The sequence below is a fragment of the Syngnathus typhle genome, linkage group LG15, assembly GCF_033458585.1.
Source record: "Syngnathus typhle isolate RoL2023-S1 ecotype Sweden linkage group LG15, RoL_Styp_1.0, whole genome shotgun sequence".
In the NCBI taxonomy this organism is placed as follows: domain Eukaryota; kingdom Metazoa; phylum Chordata; class Actinopteri; order Syngnathiformes; family Syngnathidae; genus Syngnathus; species Syngnathus typhle.
In genome coordinates this window covers 4019687-4039126 of record NC_083752.1, presented here as the reverse complement: position 1 = coordinate 4039126, position 19440 = coordinate 4019687, and the positions used below count along the sequence as shown (strand labels likewise).

The window sequence follows — 19440 nt, the reverse complement described above, 5'->3', positions numbered from 1 at the left end:
TGTGATCTGAATTATTGTCTGAGTTAATCAGATTAAGTAATCCAAAAGTCTGATTGATTATGTTAATAGAATAAATTTTAACTGCAAATCATACACCTTTTGTGCCATTAATGTGTTCAAAGACTGAGACACACGGCGTCTCAGGATAAAAATGTCACTGGAGTAAATCATTCATAACTCGGTTGATGTGCGGTGTCGTGGTTGCTTACTGGGTATTGGGGGAGTATTCTAGGTCAATTCCCGTCTGTAACCGAAAGGCCAACCAACAAAAATAACACTCCATGACAGAGGCCATGAATCATCATTGTCTCAATTACTGTGAGGGAATGTAAACATAACTGTATCTGGGTTATGTTTGATAGCAAATAAATTAAAAAAAATAAACAAGGTAATATCAACCCAAGTGATTATGTTTTATGCAATTATATTCGTTGTTCTAGTTAACACCCGATCACGTTTTGGACAGCCTATACTATTCGCGTTCGTGCCTGAGTTGAAATGTGGCGTCGTGTACGTGTGTCCCGTGTCTGCCGCGCTGTGATTTTCTATTGGTGGGTGCAAGGCTTCTATTGAGACCTGATTGGCTCTGCTGTGGGTGTGTATGAGCCGCGAAGGTTTAGTATCGTCGATTATCATTGGCTATCACGAACATTCAATCGCAATTGGGCTATAAGATCTAGTTTTCTTCCTCACAATTGGTCGACAGGGCTGTCATCGCACAAGAATGCGGAAGTCGTGTAGCTACTGAGTCACCGTCGTGTCAGCTGATTCCCGTGGAGTGAGTAACTTGATTTAACTTTTATCATATGGAACTTGGCAATAAACTATGCATGCGTGACGTTTTGCGGGGTTTCGGTATGTGCTTGGAGACACGAGTGAAGAGGCGCTGTGAATTTTGTGCGTGCCGAACCATTAAAATATACAATCCTAGTCAACTAGTACTCCGGGCCGGTAACTAGCTTGATATGCTAACGTTTGCAAACAGCCCACCTCAGTCGTATACTTTTGCCTTGCCTTGTAATCGAGTTTTGTTCTGAATCAGCGGGTCAGCTGCTTTATGAAATATGCTTTCACTTTCTCTTGACTAGTCTATAAACTTCTTAGCGGTTTGTACACGTTCACACCTGTTGTTTGTCAGTAGTGAGAGAAGCATCTGGTAAGTGACGAGCTGTCTTACGGGAATTTGCTAAATTTACTCTAAATTTAGTAACATAATTCAAAAGAAACCGCATTTCCCCCAATTTATTAAATGCGTTTGACTTATTCAAGTACCTCCTTTTTTAATTACCTAAATGATTAAAAAATGCTGATTTCATCTGTCACATTTGTTGGGAGGAGAAAGTTGAATGTCATAAAAAATCGTGGCTTCAATTTGAGGTAAAGTGAATTTTTATATTCAAGTAATTGCCTGTTACTTTTCGTGGTCCACTTACAATCGAGGCCTTTCCTGTTAGTCACTGAGTCATAAGTTGAAGTGAGTTGAATGCTCAGTAGGATTGCCTCTCTCACATTGGTAAATCTGGCACCGAAAAAGTGGGAGGGAGACCAGAGTAACTACTCCACCACACAAGGGGGTGTGTCATGGCCCCGTATGACACCCAGTGTGTGTGTGAATGTGTGTGTTTGGGCGATTGCAAAAACAGCTCCTTTGCAAGGCATTGCACTTATAACTCCGACTATTAAATTGAGACAGATTTCCGCAAATATATTTGGGACGTGAGGATTCTGCACTTTGCCGGGGGTAAGAAGTTTATATTGAGTTTTGGCGTGTTGGTGAAGCTGTTTACGTTTCTTTTTTTTTTTCCTCTGTGTGTAAAAGGGGTGTGTCTGAGGGGAGCAGCTTAGGGAAGTGAGACAACTCTGTACTGTGAAAAAATGTCGGGTTTAAAGTTGTCCTTGAGCTTCTCGGTGTGTTTCGACATAACATTGAGGTCGAGGCTCAATAAATTCAAGTCTGTATGTTACGTCTGGCTTGCCTATGTATTTTACATTCTGCTAAACTCGATGCAATTAACCTTGCCAACATAAAATCCCTTAATTCATGTTTGAAGAAATATTCTTAATGTCAAGTGCTAAGATAAAGAAAAAAACCCGCCACTGTTAACATTTTTCATGCTCAAGTTTAAAATTCAAAGGAGACATTTACATTGGTAACTGGATCTTTGGAGTGCCTTATTACTGAATCGGTATTTACTTATTTTACGCTGTGAAGGTGTCTATGTACTTTTTTAGAGTTAACTTCTGCCTCCACAAGTGAAATTGCTTTCACGTGCCATAGGAGACAGCCAAACACTGTTTACATTGTGCTTGATTGCTAGGTGAGCTCTGTTTGACCAAGTGTTGCAAAACAAAATATGTGATGGAGCTGTCAAGGGTTGGTGATTTTTCCAGGGATATTCTCTCAGGAGAATTGTCCTCAAATTTTTGAATTGTTTGAATAAACCCGCATATTTTTTTGTCAGATTGCCCAAACGTCTCGCTTTCAAGGGCAGTGTAACTGCTCACAATTCTCTTAAACTATCCAGAGATTAAAATGATTAGAAGGACAATTTTTGTGTTGGGTGTGGAATCGTGGAATTTATTCCCTTGGCTGCGGTCTTTAACAGGCATTAACCTGTACATCTCTCTGCAGAACTGAATGTTCCGTCTTTATGTAAACTAATGAATGCATGAAGATTCCAGCAGCTACTCTAACTGTCTCGTGAATTATTTTCTGAAGTCCTTTTTTTTTTTTCCTCTCCAGCACGCTGTACTTTAGACCAGGGAAGGGCTGCTTTTCAATCTAGCTCCTTTGCAATTGCCTGCACACTACTCACTCATCCGCCCACACACGCACAAACCTCTTTCCGCACACACTATGTCAAACTTGAGTTTTTTTTCCTTCCCTATGTTGGCAGGAGTCGTCAGTGGCAAGGCCAAGCCCAGTAGACAGGAGGGAGAGGGTGGGACGAAGAACACCCACGCCTACTGTCTTCAGCATGGTAAGCCAATAAGACGGGTGCTGCGGGTGTTTGTTCCAAATGCTTCTTTGCGTTTGATTTCTACACATGGGAGGAAAAACAAAATACAAAATTCCGGGACACACCGCCCTCAAACAGGAAGACGCAGTCCGCTCTCGCATGCCCAAACAAAATGGACTCCTCGGGATGTTAACCTTTTACAAAAAATTGTTCAATGCACATTTTCCAGTTCAAGAAGCTGTTGATGGCACATACCAGCTCTATTATTTTAGCCAGGTTAGTTTACATAATGTGTGTAAGTAGTGGAGACCGGAGTTGATGAAATGATTTTATGAAAAGGCATCTTCATAAAAAAGCCACGGTCGTTGCTCTCTCAGCCACTACTTCAAAAGAGAGCGAATGATAACCAGATCAGGGACAAATTTAAAAAATAAAAAAAGACTCTTAGGCACAGCTTTTATTCAGCACAAAAGGGAAGTGCGGGAGGGAGGATAAGTGTCCCAAGGTTCCGGTCAAATGGGTGGATAGAATGCAAATGTGGCCGGCCGCCCAGTGCTTTGCTTTTATGGGGCACACAATCAAGCAGTTGGTTTAATTGACAGCGTGTCTGATGAGCAAATAATGGGCCCGCCCAAGCATGTAAATGCGAGAGCGCGGACCTTTTTTTTTGTTTGCCCGGGGGGCTTAGTCATGTCCTGACATTCTGTTTGATCCATCGCAATGCAACAATTGCGTCTAGATACAACACAAGCACTTTTTTTACGAAAAGTGTGAGATCCATGAACGACTGCATTGTGACAATTCCCCTTCTCACTTGTCTTGGGTCGTGTTCCTTCAGGTGGGATTAGAAGACATTTTGCTCCATTGGTAATAGGATCCATTTAATCCAGTCTTGTGAAGCAGCGATTAATTGCTTCCAGTGATCTCACCAAAACAATAAGGGGAGGATTGAGTTCATATTGTTTTCCGCTCGTGCTGCCGGATAGTGCCTGCGTGGAAGTTGGAATAATGGTGTAAATTTATCCTGCCTCAGGCGTTCTAATGTATGCTAGCACTTAGCAGGGTAGACTACCGTGGATGAGAGTTCGTTTTGCTGGTCTACATGTATGTTTAGTGCCGTATATTTTTGTTGACCCCATAGTTCGTTCTCGGCCGTTGAACTTCGGTTTTCGCGTAATCTATCCGACACGCAATGCACACAAACACATAACCTCCTTGGTTGAGGTAATTGTAAATACCTGGAATTGTCCTCTCAGTTGATAAAATGAAGTGGGGTTTTTTTGGGGGTCGATTTTCATTTTATTGTTGTAAAATGCATAACACTAATTACATTTATCACACAGGTTAATTTCATGTTGTTTTTATTATGACAGCTAAAGTATCTCGCTTCCCTTTTTGCCAGTGCTGTGCAGGTAATGCATATGTTGCATAATGTGAGGTCATCCAGTCGATGGCGGCCGGATGTCACGACTGCCAGCGAAGCCATAGGGTGGTGACGGATGAGGTGCGGGTGTTCCCCTCGCGTTGTACGGGACACAATAGCCAGTCACCATTGAAATATTCTGACCTTCACAATGGGAAGCAATGTGTCAGACACATTCTTAGCTAGGGAACTGGATGATGTGGCGTTTGTAGAATGCTGTGTCACTGGAACTCTCCGCATTGTCACTTTCCTCAGCAACTCCTCCCCCTGTCCTATCCACCGCAATGTATTCCCCCCCCCCCCCCCGCCCCCCTCCACGTGCTATCAAATGATATGCTATTGTCCAACCAGGGTGCTCTACTTATGACGATGGGTTTATCTCCTTTTTTTTTTTTCCACTGACAGCTGTGTGCTTCATCATCAAGGCAGCATGTCTGCATAGGAGCCCGAGCGTTTTTCCCTCTGCGCGCCCGGCGCTAGTGTACCTTGCCTCGTTGCTGAGGGAGCGGCGTATTTATGAGATGTCGGTGAAGGGTGAACAAGGAGGGAGTGGGGGAGGAGTACAGAGAGGAGAGGAGAAATGTGAGCGTGTGAATATGAGCGAGGGATGTGGATGCTAATGGAGAGGGCGGAGCTTGCGTGGCATCTCCCTCTGCTTGAACATCTCTCACTCTTCAACCCCTTACTACAGCACGGGGTGCATCTATCCGCAGTCATCTTTTGTACCCCCCCCCCCCCACTCGTCTGACCCAGTGGACCGCTTGTCCCCCCCCCCCCCCCCCCCTTTGTATCTTTACGGACTACCTGGCCGCTTTCTCGGCTGTGCAGCAGATGTCGTCTTGACACATGGCTTTTGGGGGGTGTGGTGTAGTGCGGTGAATCCTCGATTTCTAAGATTGGCGACCCGGCGTGTTGTCCCACAGCAGACTCCTTAAGAAGCGGTGAATTAGGCAGGGAAGATAACCGGAGGGAGGGCGAGGCGACGAGAAAAATGATGGTGCCGGCTCCTCGTGCTGTGGTCGTGCTGCTCCTCCATAGGCTGCGTGTCATCGGAGCACAGCTCCACGTCACTTCGACATGAGCGTTGCAGGAAGGGCGTCCTGCTCCATGCTCAATTGCTTTGTAAGTCGAAATGCTTTTATTTCTTGGCTGCTTTATTTATTTATTTTTAAATACCTTCGTGACTTTGCTTTTTTAATGGTTGTGCCTCACCCTAACTTGCTAGTGGGCCTGCCTGCCTGGCTGCCAGTCACTGACGGGTGGTGATGCTTGATACACATGAGCGCTGCAGTTGTTAAGTAAGCAACGTAGATGGAGTCTACAAGTGTCTTGTGATGATGAAATAGCTGCTAATGGTAATTAAAGTCACCGCGTTGTGTGTGTCGGAGCTGGCGGCTCGCCGATCCCGATTGGATGTCAAGAGGCCGGTGGTTAAAATGCGTGCGGCTCAAATGAAACGTGTTGCTCTCTCGGCCAGAGTGCCCATGTGTGCGTTGACTGCGGTACGGAGGAGAGTTTCGAGTGTCTGGTTATGCCGAGAGCTCTTAGTGACAATGACTGATACAGAACAGGTGGTTCACTTAGTTTCCATCTTTGGTCCTGGTTTTCTTGCTAATCCTTTTAGTCATCTACTTTGTTTCACATCTAGAGGGCAAATTTGAAGAACTGCGTGTTATACAAACTATGAGTTAGCATTTTGTTGTCTTTAGGAGCGGTTGCGGTCCTTCCCCCACATTCTGGGCTCTGCTCCCGCAAGGAGAAGGCGCTGGAGTCGCAAGGCTCAGCCTCCACCCTCCTCTCACTTGCACGTGGCATGACTAAAACCGGCTCCTTTCTGCAAAGGCTAAAGTCAGGCTGGCTAAAGTGGACTTAAGTCATTCTCATTTCAAAATAGAGTAGGATTATAAGGTTAAGAAATGTCTTCCGAAGTTAGTGTTGCCACCATGCAAATCTTCCTCATTGTAGAAAAAGATTGAAAATCAGGAATATAACAAAGTATGTTTAATAATTCAACATTCACCCAAACTAATGGCATGAAGAAATGATGGAGCATGTTGAATGCTTCGTCGGTGTTTCAGTTAGCACACAGGGGCGGCCATTTCATTTCACAATTTTGAAATGCTTTTCAATCGTCTGCGCTTCCGCTGAGTCATCAGTTCTTCTTCCGCGTCACTGGCTGCGTAATTTATTGTCCATGCCCTTCTAAATAGATGAGCGCTCTGCCTTGTACTCATGAAATTAGAATGTAGCGGATTGCGCTCATCGTAATCACTGATATAAAAATATAAAATGCTTGCCCCCCCCCCTCCTCTCCACAATAAACCTTTAGGTCCAAAAGAGTAAAGATTTTTCATTGAGCTGCATGATTATTTTCTTTTTGCTTATGGACACCAGCTAAATGAATTAAGGCTAAGGTAGGCTGCTTTTTTTTTTTTTTTTTTTTTTTTTAAAACTACAATGTTTTTTTGTGTCATACTTTTTAATTCTCCTGTTTCCCTACTTCTGACATCATTCAAGTTATGAGTATGATGTAATTGGACAGAACCTTCAGTACACTGTGGCCTATGAAATATTTAGATTGCGAGAGAAGGGATGGGCAGCGGGGTCCATTTGGGAAGAGTTGTCATACTCTGTCCTTGTTCTTGACCTATTAATGTAGTCTGCAACACGGCCTGGCTCTTCTTGAGGAAACGGTGTTCTGATATAACTTTTTATGACCTCTTTTCGTATGTATTAATTTTTTACCTTCATCTGCACTGTTATGAGCAGAGCGGCCTTTCAGAAATATACAGGTTGCATATTGTACATGTTGCCATCAGACGGTGGATCTCTAATCTGCTCACAAAGCCTCAATCAGATTTAGTCATCTTTTGAGTGAGGAAGGAGTTTTTTGTTTTGTTTTTTTCCAAACATGCTTTAACATCAAGCGATTGCTGTTGCCATGACAACCAGCGACTTATTCTTGGAGCCTGTGCAGGATTTTTGTTTGTTTCTGCATGTCCCTCTGCTACCTTTTTGTCTTGCATGGAATATTATTTATTTATTTGGGCTTTTTTTTTTTTTTTTTTTTTTATGAATTGTTGGTATGTTAATCTTTATGCTGCGTCAGACCTAGTTGCAATTTATCACTGTTATCAGACTATCAAAACATGAAATGTACTCAGCTATGGCGTTAATATTTGAAGAGGCTCCGGCACTTGCATCTGTACTCTGACTACGGTTGGGGAGGGTTTGCAGGCTAAAGGCAATGACGAGGCAAAAAAAAAAAAAACTCGTGCTCAAGCCAGCTGTGCTCCATATTTGGGAGATACTGATGTCTCTTTTCTTTTTTCTTTTTTTTTCTTTTTAATATCATACTGAGACACCTTGCCTCTGACTTTGTTCTTCTCTATAAGTGATGACACTAAAAGTTTCAGCCTCAAGACTCATTTTTTTTCATTTAACTGTGTCACCGCGACATCTGTTATTTAATGTTCTCTTTAAGCCTGTCGCTAGAGTAAAATTCATGCATATTAGCAAGATACTATGTTCCGATACAATTGTAAGACTTGATCAAGTGTTACAACTTCAGAATCAACAAGGATTGTCAGGAGTCGATGGATGATAGATCAAAAATCCTGACTGACTAATGGCGCCTGAGAGTGCAGTGCCTTTTGTTCACTGTTTTTATATTGAATTTTCACTAAATGTTTGTCTGTGGGGCAGTAAGTGCGCCATTGTGAAATTTTCTGTCTGGCATATATTCCACATCAAAGGCCAAGCCTGGTAATAGATTAACATTACTTGATTTATACTAGCAGTGCGTTGACCAGGGACCACTCTTGTGCTCCATTTATATTTCGATATCTTTATCTTTGCAATTATTATTTGCAAGACCCTGTAGTTTACTTCCAAGTCGATTTAAATGATAACTTTATCTGTTCATTGGTAGGGTGAAGAGGGGCCTCCCAGTCTGGAATACATTAAGGCCAAGGATCTATTCCCCCAGAAGGAGCTGGTGAAGGAGGATGAAAGTCTTCAGGTAAATGGCACAATGTTTAAGCCAACCCTTGACAAATACCGCTTTAAGTTCAGTTGACTCGGTAAACACTTTTAGCTACATTCCAGCGCACGCGTCATCATTCCTACCTCTGCAGAAAGACCTTCAAGTGGAAGTAGAGTTAAAAAAAAAAAAATAATAATTTTAAAAAGATTGCAAATTAATAATGACGTAAATGCTGCTAGCCCATAGGTAAGTCGATGGAGCATTTCAAAACATGCGTTTGAATCAATAGCATTATCTTGTGCTAAATTAGCCTAGCCTATATTGTCATTTGCGCCTGTTTACCCGAGTTAATGTGATTCGATAGCAACTCTGTCCACATTTTCTCCAATGGGTCTGTTAGTCTATCATTAAGGTGCACTCAGTTGTTGCGCTGTAGTTCTCCTTTTTTAAAGGGCGCATTAATCACACATCTAGTTTTTGCCTGCAGGTGGTTGTTGCACACACGCGGCGGGACATGCTACAACACGGAGATAGGCCAGAAATGATCAGTGAGAAAGATCTGCTGCAGTCACGGGATCAACAAATAGATTGCAAATGTTTTATATTGGTCTCATTTTCCGTGAAGTTACTCCCACGATAGTTTCCTTGCCGGCAATCCCCCCCCCCCCCCCCCCCCCCACTAAATATATCGTTTAACACACTCCGCTGCTGTGATGCAGCTGTGTGTGCATACTTGCACGTTCTCATTGGCCAGCTTCCTCAACCGGAAGTCACGACTCACAAGTCGGCCATTATTCATGAGCCACTCACTCTGGCTCTCCCTCCCGCTCTCGCACTCGTGCTTACATTCGCACTCTCCCCCCTTTTTTTTTTTTTTTTCAAGATTACTTCTGCTGCCGAAGTCCTGTGGAGGACATGTGACACTATCTTCTGCTGAGCTCGCAGGCGCTCAGTGACTCATGCATCTACTTTTGGCGTGCAGCTGGTTTAATGCTGTCAGGCTGCGCAACATGTTACACTCCGGCGCTCTCGACAGGACATCTTTTGTGTCTCTTTTGCAGAGTAGCATGTGACAGAAACCCCCGTGTTGTCATTTCTGCTGGTGTCAATGCTTAATTCGAGATTGGATTCATCTCTGAACTGAATTCAATATATACTTTTGGTAGCTTGTGTCTGCCGGCCGACTGCTTAGTTTTGGCTGTGTAAGCATGCAGTGTAGCATTTGTTCCAATTCCCAGGTTAAGATATGTACACACACACACACACACACGATAAACGTAACAGCAGATGCGGTGACAGTTTGATACACTACACTGCCCAACCACGTTTGAGTCAACAATTCTGGTTCAAAGTTGAATCCAATCTCCTTTTTATTGTGGTTTAAGACGACTGTGCCGTTAACCCAGTTCGATGCAGTTTCACGTGATCGTGACGTTCTGATATTTTGCCGGTAATCCCCATCTGCTCTGCTGCACGTCGTCTTTGTCATGCATCAGCGGGTCCTCCCCTGCGTGACTCGGCAACGCATGCTAATGCGGGGCAAGCTAATGTGGTCTCGCAACCTGGCAAACGGCGGGACCGGGCTTGCGGTCGGTCGTTTGACGATGGCGGACACGTTAGTGCAGGACAGCTGATCATGCAGATGTGATGGGTAGAAAGAGGCCAGACAAAATGGCCGAGTAATCAAGCGGCAAATTGTCAGATTAAACAGTGGTGGCGCAATAATAATGAATTGTACCATTACGTTTTTATGTATACGTTTTTATATATATATATATATATAATTAAATGAACACTGTCAATTTACACATTGTCAAATAAAACCTGCTTAGAGTTGGAAAAAGTACAAATTTGTTGTCTTTTCCAGGTCCCCTTCCCAGTTCTTCAGGGGGAAGGGGTAGAATATCTTGGCCATGCAGATGAGGCGGTCATTGCCATTTCGAACTACAGACTCCACATCAAGTTCAAGGAGTCTGTCATCAATGTAAGTCCACCTCAGACACGTACATAAGAATTCACGAATATATCAACCATTGAATGTGTAGTTTGAAGTCTTTTGGGGACTAAATACATTTCAATGGGTGTCCATAATATGAGTTTTTTTGCTATTTTGGCGACGCAAACAAATCCCTAGCGCATTTTTAGAACAGATGGCAAGGACAAAGAAAAGTCAGATGCTGCCAATGTCCCTCATACTGACTTAATTCCAACAATCTACAACCGCTTACCCACACTCCCATTCACAGGTTATCCTCATTCTTTCAAGCTGTTTTGTTGCCCTTTGCTCCTGTCCATGTTTGTCTTTCCCCTCCATGATTTCGATACGGCAAGGTCATGTGGTCACGTAGCGCACTGCGTGATCGCCTCTTGTTATCTGACATCCTTTTCGACTCATATTTTTCTTTCCCCCCTTTTAACTTGTCATTCCTTATTTTCTCCCTGGTTTTAATTAATTTTCCATTTCCTCTTGTCTTGTGTCCTCCTTCTCCGTGTGCTCCATGTTGTCGCTGTGCTTTAGACCTACCCAGATGTGGACAATGAAATATCTGTGAGTACTACCTCATGCTGAAACGCCCCCAAGTTGCCACGGAAGTGGCACGTTACCCATGCAAAGACACATTGCATCTTGTATCCTATATAAAACGACATGTTATTGTTTCCTACTGTAGTAAGTTCAGACAGATTTGGAACAACATGGCCACCTTCCAGTTGTTGTTTAAAAATAATTCCAGTGGGTAAACTCGGGTTTATAGTTGCTGCTTTGTGTGCTGAAGGCCTTGAAAGTGTGATGGAAAAAGGCTTTGCTTGAAACGGATTCAGAGTTTGCTAACGTTCTTGCTGTCAGTTCATTGCACATTGCTCTTTGTCTCCCCCTACAGGTGCCCCTCAGACTGATTGAGAGCGTGGAGAGCAGAGATATGGCCCAGCTGCACATCATCTGCAAAGACTCCAAAGTTGTTAGGTAAAGAAAAGAACGAGTTGATATTGGTGATGGAGAACAAACACTTTCTTTTTTTTTTTTTTTTTTGAATCGTAGATGCCACTTTACAACATTCAAGCAGTGTCAGGAGTGGGTCAAACGTCTGAGCAGGGCAATAGCTCACCCTTCACGCCTCGAAGACCTCTTTGCACTAGCTTATCATGCTTGGTGTCTGGGAGGCAGTGCTGATGATGAGGACCAGCATGTTCATCTGTGTCGGCCAGGTATGTCCAAATATGCGCACACATACATTTTTATTTTTTTCTTTCCCCCTTAATGTGTTCTTTGTCTGCAGGCGATCATGTGCGTCAGAGAATGGAGATGGAGGTTAAAAGGATGGGCTTTGACACGCAAAACATCTGGAGGGTGTCATCCATAAATTGCAACTATAAGTATGTCACGTGTATTATTTTGCACATGCATCAATGCTCGCATAACCTGTGTTAATTAAAAAAAATCACAGCATGCTGAGACTCTTAACTCAGCACACTTTTTTTTTGTGTCACTCACAGTCTTCCCTCCATTTTCAACAGCTATAAAAATGGGATAAATACAACTTATTGGCAACAAAAATGTTCATGAAAATGCATGTGTGTTGTTTTTGCTGTTTGACAGTGATTAACCAATAAAGCTACCTTGCTGAAAAAAATAATAACAAACTGCATTTTATGTCTTCAGACTGTGCTCCAGTTACCCACAGAAGCTTCTGGTTCCAATATGGATCACTGACAAAGAGCTTGAGAATGTGGCTTCCTTCAGATCCTGGAAGAGGATTCCCGTAGTGGTCTACAGGTCAGCTTCTTAATTTGCATTTTTAGGGACCTTGAGCTCACGACTCTGATCATGATTTCCAGACACCAGAAGAATGGGGCAGTGATTGCACGCTGCAGCCAACCTGAAATCAGCTGGTGGGGCTGGCGAAACCCGGATGATGAGTACCTGGTGACATCCATTGCCAAAGCGTGTCAAATGGACACCGGAGCCAAAGGTACCTGTGGTGCACCTGCTTGCCAGCAACGTGGAGAAGCTCCCGACTCATCCGACAGTGATTTTGGTAAAGCGTCGTTAGCTACATCGGTACACATTTTACTAGAATGCAAACTTTGTAATAATAAAAGTTATGTCCATCTTGTTTCATAAGACTCCTCACTGACTGGTAGCTCGGGCTGTGATGACAACACCGTACCACAGAAGCTTCTGATTCTGGATGCTCGCTCTTACACTGCTGCAGTGGCCAACCGTGCCAAAGGTGGAGGCTGTGAGTGTGAAGGTGAGTAGTACCCATTGTCAAAACGGAGACATGTAGATAGTCAGGTGGACGCTTGGAAATCCAATTTTTTTTTTTTTTTTTTTGGGTCAACTATTTAATGGATTGTCACTACAGTAGCCAGTTTTGACATTTACACACTGCGGGTGTGTTACTGAAACAAGAGGGTGACAAAGTTGTTGTTTTTTTTGGTGCTATTGTGTAGTACAAAAATAATACAGAAAAAAACAAATCATACATGCCACTGTTGAGTTTCTGGAATATAGGACTTGTCGTTATTCGACTCTTTGAAAGGTGAGTGCTTTATAACAATACACAGAATTCATGTGTATGTGACATTATTATTGTTTGTGTTTTAGAATATTACCCGAACTGCGAGGTGATGTTTATGGGAATGGCTAACATCCACGCCATCCGGAACAGTTTTCAGGCCCTGAGGACAGTCTGCAGTCAGATACCCGATCCAGGAAAGTAAGTTGATCCGTTTGACCTTTTTCCTCTGAGTGTCCTGGTGTCCCCCTTCTCCCTCCCTCCCCCTTGTTAATGCGCTCACCCCCAAGAGGTGGAGAAGCTGCCCGGCATCCAGTCTCATACCTGCTGAGTGGGCCAGCTGGCTGTCTGGTTACTGAGACATTGGAGCCATGTGTTTCTGTGTACCACGGTGTTCACATGAACGTTTGTTTTTGTCTGCGGCCGTGTGTACGTGCAGCTATGATGTCACATTGTAAAGGATGTTGAGATTCTTTAGGTGTCAAATGACGTAGGGGGGAGCTTCCAAAAGACTTGTTTGTTGCACACGCACTTGGAAAAGCTTTTGAGATATTATGCTTTTTTTTTTTTAATAAAATCTAATTTCTATTTTTTAATTCATAATTGTCCAATCAGTTCTTTAATGAAAAATGTCTATAGTATAATTGTTTTTACAATGAATACACTCATTTGAATGTGCCTTCTCTTTTCCACCTAGCTGGCTTTCAGCTTTGGAGAGCACCCGCTGGCTGCAGCACCTGTCTGTAATGTTGAAGGCGGCCACTCTGGTGTGTTCCTCCTTGGAGCGAGAAGGTCGCCCCGTCCTTGTGCACTGTTCAGACGGATGGGACCGTACACCCCAGATTGTTGCCTTGGCCAAGATCATGTTGGATCCCTACTACAGAACACTAGAGGTGAGATAGTCTGCTGAGTGTAGTTTTCTCTTTGAAATCTAATTCCTTTGCGCAACCATGCAATGAATCCCCAGGGTTTCCAGTTACTTGTGGAGACTGACTGGCTGGACTACGGTCACAAGTTTGGAGACCGCTGTGGACACCAGGAGAACGCCGATGACGTTAGTGAGCAGTGTCCCGTCTTTCTGCAGTGGCTCGACTGCGTTCACCAGCTGCTCAAACAGTTCCCCTGCCTCTTTGAGTTCAACGAGGCCTTCTTGGTGGGTGTTCGTCATCTGCCATTTTATGCTACAGACTTGCTTTGCAATTTCTAGAGAAGGCTTGCACGTTTTGTATCCCAGCGCAATCCTACAATTCTTGAGTCTATTTCTTCTCTCGTTTGTGCAGGTCAAGTTGGTGCAACATACGTACTCGTGTCTCTATGGTACTTTCTTGTGCAACAACGCTCGTGAGAGGGAGGCGAGGAACATTTACAAACGCACCTGCTCCGTCTGGTCCTTGCTGCGCACCGGGAACAAGAACTTTCAGAACTTCCTCTACATCCCCAGTCATGATATGGTCAGTTTTTACCATTTTTGTGAGATTTTGTCTTTGCGTTGAATACCACAACCTTTCTATAAGCGGTTTCTCCCGTTCTATGCTGCCCCCTACTGGTCGTATGTGATATTGAGTATTGTGGCTTATTTTTCACTGTTTGACTGCAAGGTGCTGCAGCCTGTCTGCCACACGCGCGCATTACACTTGTGGACAGCCGTCTACCTCCCCACATCCTCTCCTTGCACAGCCGTGGACGACTCGATGGAGCTCTACTTGTCTCCGAGTGTCACGGGGGATGAACTTGCCTCCCGTTCCCTTGACAGGTACGTTTTGAGGCTTCTGTCAGATTTATTGTTAATGTTGTTGTATGCACGCTTTTCCTTCACACCAATTTGTGCTAAATCAATTTTTATTGAGTATTATTATTTCTTAAATATGAAACAGTCAAATGAAGAACAACAAATATGATATTAATGACCTCCCCTTGTATTATGTCCACTTCTAGGCTTCCCAAGACCCGCTCCATGGACAATCTTCTGTCAGCTTTTGAGAATGGGGCGCCCCTAACTCGGACATCCAGTGACCCCAATCTTAATAAGCACTGCCAGGAGGATCGCCCAGCTTTGGAGGCCGCACCCACCCTTGAGAGTCCACCTATCGACTGCTCGGATGAGCTCGCACTTGATGAGGGTGACGAGAGTCCTCCACAACTGAGTCCTACCCAGCCATCAGATGGCTCCAGTGCTGAATGTGTGGAGGACACGCCAAAAGAACCGTGTCTTACCACTCAGCCTCTGCCTTCCCTACCTCTTCCTCCTGCTCCCCTAACTTGTGATATCCAGGCTCACACTCCACTCCTCGCTCCTGTCCTACAGCAAGCTTCACCACACACAACTACCCTCCCTCTTCCAACACCTCAACTGGAGGCTGAGAGCCCATGTAAGACTGCTGAGAGTACCACACTGCCCACTCCTATATCAGAGCCGTGCTTTACGCTGAGCCACGAGGCCATACCACCTGCAGCCACCCTACACCTTGATAGCCCGGAAAGTTGCCTCATGGAGTCTGCTGACCTCATGGCTCTGAAGCTTCTCACGCCACAGATTCCCTTGGAGGACTCCACTGAGACTCTTATAGATCAAGGAGAACTTGCTCACACCTTGGCGCAGCAGCAAAGCGACGGTCCTACTCTCAGTCATTTCACCGATGATGATGAGGAGGAGGAGCAGCAGGCGGTGGTGCCGCCGCCGCCAGCGCTCAAAGAGCCGGTGATGGATCATATCAAGGGAAGAGCTCAAACATTATCTGCTGCAGCATCTCCAATGGACTCCTTCCAAGGATCCACTCAGCATCTCATCTCCCACAGTCCGCTGGCAGACATGTCCCTCATGGGCCCCCATTGGGAGAGCATTCAGGGCCTAATGCAGTCAGCCTGCAGCAGCAGCGCCAGTCACTGCGGCAGCCGCTCTCCACAAGCCTACCAGAGCCGCCAACTGGCCTATAAGCTTCTGCGCTCGCAAGGCATCGCCCTCGCCAGCGGTTCCCAGTGTTGCCCCAGCAGCCCCGTGCAGCCCGGATGGCCGTCCGCGGCAAGGAGCGCAGCGGGCTTCACCAGCCTGAACGCACCCGCCATGAACACCTGCTCAGTGGCGTGCCACCAGATTCCAGCCGCATCACCCTCAGTCTGCAGCTCACCCGTCCCGCCCCAAACTCCGGCCTACCTAGACGACGACGGGCTGCCGGTGCCCATGGACGCCGTGCAGCAAAGGCTGCGTCAGATCGAGGCGGGCTACAAACAAGAAGTGGAGGTATTGCGGCAGCAGGTGCGACAGCTGCGGATGCGACTCGAGAGCAAACAATACAGCACCCCACCCTCCGAGCCTGACATCGACTACGAGGATGATATTGTAAGTTTGCTTTCTCCTCTTCTCACTCGATCCCGCATTTGCGAGCCTTTTCTTCACCTCCTTCTTGTCTCTCATTTTAGACATGTTTAAGGGAGTCGGACAACAGTCCCGAGGAAGACTCTCTATCTACCCAGAGTGAAGACCGACTGTCCGAGGGCAGCTGGGATCGAGTGGAGAGCAAGGACACGGAGGTCAGCATCTGTTTCAATCTTCACTTTCATTTCTTCGCCACCTCACCTTCTCACTCTAATGGCTTTAAGCACCTCTAATGATGGAAATGTATGCACGTGTAGGTCACGAGGTGGGTGCCTGACCACATGGCCTCTCATTGTTTCAACTGTGACTGTGAGTTCTGGATAGCCAAGCGGCGTCACCACTGCAGGTGGGACTTCACTCGTTTTCCTTTCACACAAGCGCACAAAAATGATCTTGACCCAGAAAAAAAAAAAGTGCTAATCTCTATATGTTCGCTGATAAAATCAGTGGCGTGGTTTCCTTTTTTGTTTCGATTGTTTTCATTCAGTATGGGAAGAAATGACCCTGCCTAATGCCCGTATCCTTAACTTTGGTCTTAATACATTGAAGGTTTATTATATTTGCGGGTTCATTCTTCACCTATGCAAATAAAAGCAGCCGTTGTTTGTTTTTGTCCTTTTTCTCTGTAGGAACTGCGGCAACGTGTTCTGTAAAGACTGTTGTCATCTGAAGCTGCCAATCCCAGACCAGCAGCTGTACGACCCGGTGCTGGTTTGCAACACCTGCCACGACCAGCTCCTGGAGTCCAGAACCCGCGAGATCCGCAGCCAGCAGTTCAAAAAGGCCATCGCCACAGCCTCAAGTTGAGCAAAGGGTCTCTTGTTGGGTCATGTCCTTCTTTGAACTCACGAGGTGTCGCCCCCCCCCCCACAACCTGCTGTGGATCTTGGTTGAGGTGATGAGCTGTCTGGGAAAAATAGGGGTGCACTGTGGTGGCAGGAGGGCGGGGGAATGCCCCAGGACCAAGTCCTGGACAGAACATATTTCGGCTTTAGCACGGCAACACTCTGTAGTGGTACCCCCCCCCCCCTTTTTGAGCCCACCTTAAGTACCCAACACCTGCACTCTCCATATAGTCATACTTGAGAGGGACAATCGATCGGTGACTCCAAACCTTTTACCTGATCTACTGGAGGCTTTCAGCTGGGAAAGAAAAGAATCGCTGCTATTGTATTTAAAAGTCTAATTTTGTATTCTTATTTTGTGCACCTCTAAATGTCGTCGTGTGTCGAAGGGAATCTCGCGACCAAACTGGAGCGAAAAGAAAGGGAGAGCTCTGCTGTCGACTTTGCCATTGTAACTTGGAATGTAAATCCCGTGCATTTTGGTGGGTCCTATTCGTGTTTTCCGATTTAAGCGTCAATGCGGGCCGAGGTCTTCAGCGATGCCCTCGCAGCTACATTTTGGTGTTGGAAAGCTCTGCGGGAGACATACGTATGTTGTTGGTATGTGAAGCGGTGTGTTTTGGGACACGGCATGAAAATCATTGAGGGTATTTCTGGGAAACGACTGAGAACTTTCCGACAAGGTCTGCGTTACCTCTGACTGAACGCCCCCCCCCTCAGAAAAAAAAAATCTCATTGTCCTCCTGATTGGCACTTAAAGGAAGAAAGACTGAACAATTGATTGACAGTTATTTTTCCGCAACAGGGGAGGGCGGCCACAGTAATTACTTGTTTGTGTCTACTGGGTGTTCAATGGTGCCATACATTTTTTTTTTTTTTTTTTTTTGTCCCCCTCAATGTTTTTCTTTTCATAGATGGCAGCAGTTTACTATTTGACTCCTATGTGTTCATGGTACAGATGTTTAGCTGCTAAAGTTTAACATAGATCTAATGATTTCACTGGATGATCAAATGTCACTAAATTAGCTGACTTAATAATTGAGGTTGTTTTTTTTTTTTTCCCAGATGGCGTTAACATCTCTTTTTAGAGGAAGCTCTGAAGTGTAACATACATAGTGATATCTGATTCATGGTGACGGCAAATACCAGTCTTTTAATTGATGAATAACTTGTAAAGAATTGCACTGTAAAAGGAAATTCCCATTGGCAAAGATAAAAAAAATATATATGATGGATTTGTTTCCCAGCTTGTTTATTTTTGGAAAAAAAAAATACAATACGGTGGCTACAAGGATGAGATTAGGCTGCACATCACCAGAGAGATGCAAACGGTATAGAACGTCTCCGCTATCTACAGGAAGTACATCAATATGGTCATGTGTGCTTCAGTCTCGTGATTTCACTGCAGGCTTCTACGATTTAAAGACTTCACAAAGGTGTCATTTCTGATGGGTGACTAAAGACAAAGAATAAATACAATGCCTGTAATAAATATGACAGTGTATGTAGTGATGTCTCAACTGTCTTGTTTATATTTATCGATGCAAATACACAGGAGCTGTATCAAAAACTGCATTACCAAGTTAATAGTACACAGTATTGATAATTAATGTTTGCTGTTTGCTCTTCACTACATGTAAAAGAAAAAAAGACATTTCCAAGTTTTGATCATCATTTTTAGTTAGCAAAACCACCATCATGAAGTTAATGTATAGAATTTTCTAAAAATTATTTTTAATATATTAACGGCTCAAACGATTAATGAGAAGGGTGAATAAACTAAGTAGGACCTGTCAAGCACTATTTACAGTTTTAGAGTAGCGTAATTCATCATTTGCCCACCGGGTGGCGACATTTCTTGGGTAGTTCTGTAAACTGCCTCTCGCCACCTGTGCATTGGAACGACCCCAGGGCGGGCACCTTTACCAAATCAGGACGTCATTGCATGATTCGTCTTTTCTGATCCTCCCTTATGTTCCCCAGTGAGTAAACTTCCTTATCAGAATTTAGGTCCGCGCACTCCACAAATGTGCAGAGTCATTCAGTTCTGTCGAGAACATGACAAACAAAGGGAAGGGCTCCCTGTGATGAAAGATCTATACAGTATTGTAATATCTTCCTCAAACCAAAACCCTTATACGTCGTCGCTTCCCACACATTAACAAACCTTCACACACATCATGCATTAACCCAACTTCTTAAATGTACCTTAAAAGAACTTCTTTATCGTAGTAGCTAAAGATTAATAATTCAGGATGAGGGTATTCTACATAGCAGGTGCAATTTCCATAAATTCAGTGTTTTGGGTTTGATATGAAAACAATTACTATCTATATA

General features: G+C 44.5%; 1 protein-coding gene across 7 annotated transcripts; it reads left to right on the top strand.

Annotated features, from left to right (window-relative positions):
* The first annotated feature begins 702 nt into the window (after positions 1 to 702).
* Positions 703 to 18611, top strand: LOC133167908 (myotubularin-related protein 4-like). Of its 7 annotated transcripts, none has more exons than XM_061299019.1 (20): positions 703 to 778; positions 2898 to 2981; positions 8315 to 8404; positions 10236 to 10352; positions 10887 to 10916; positions 11248 to 11330; positions 11406 to 11572; positions 11644 to 11740; positions 12027 to 12140; positions 12203 to 12402; positions 12490 to 12618; positions 12975 to 13086; positions 13583 to 13778; positions 13853 to 14038; positions 14166 to 14336; positions 14484 to 14638; positions 14821 to 16222; positions 16303 to 16413; positions 16516 to 16604; positions 16888 to 18611. In XM_061299019.1, exons 2-20 carry the CDS (start codon positions 2979 to 2981, stop codon positions 17063 to 17065), a joined length of 3630 nt encoding a protein of 1209 aa, XP_061155003.1. In that variant the 5' UTR covers positions 703 to 778; positions 2898 to 2978; the 3' UTR covers positions 17066 to 18611. The 7 variants fall into 7 exon arrangements, with proteins under 7 accessions (XP_061155003.1, XP_061155007.1, XP_061155006.1 ...); XM_061299023.1 differs by having other exon boundaries at positions 723 to 779; positions 2895 to 2981; XM_061299022.1 differs by lacking the exon at positions 703 to 778 and adding an exon at positions 831 to 855.
* The last annotated feature ends 829 nt before the right edge of the window (positions 18612 to 19440 follow it).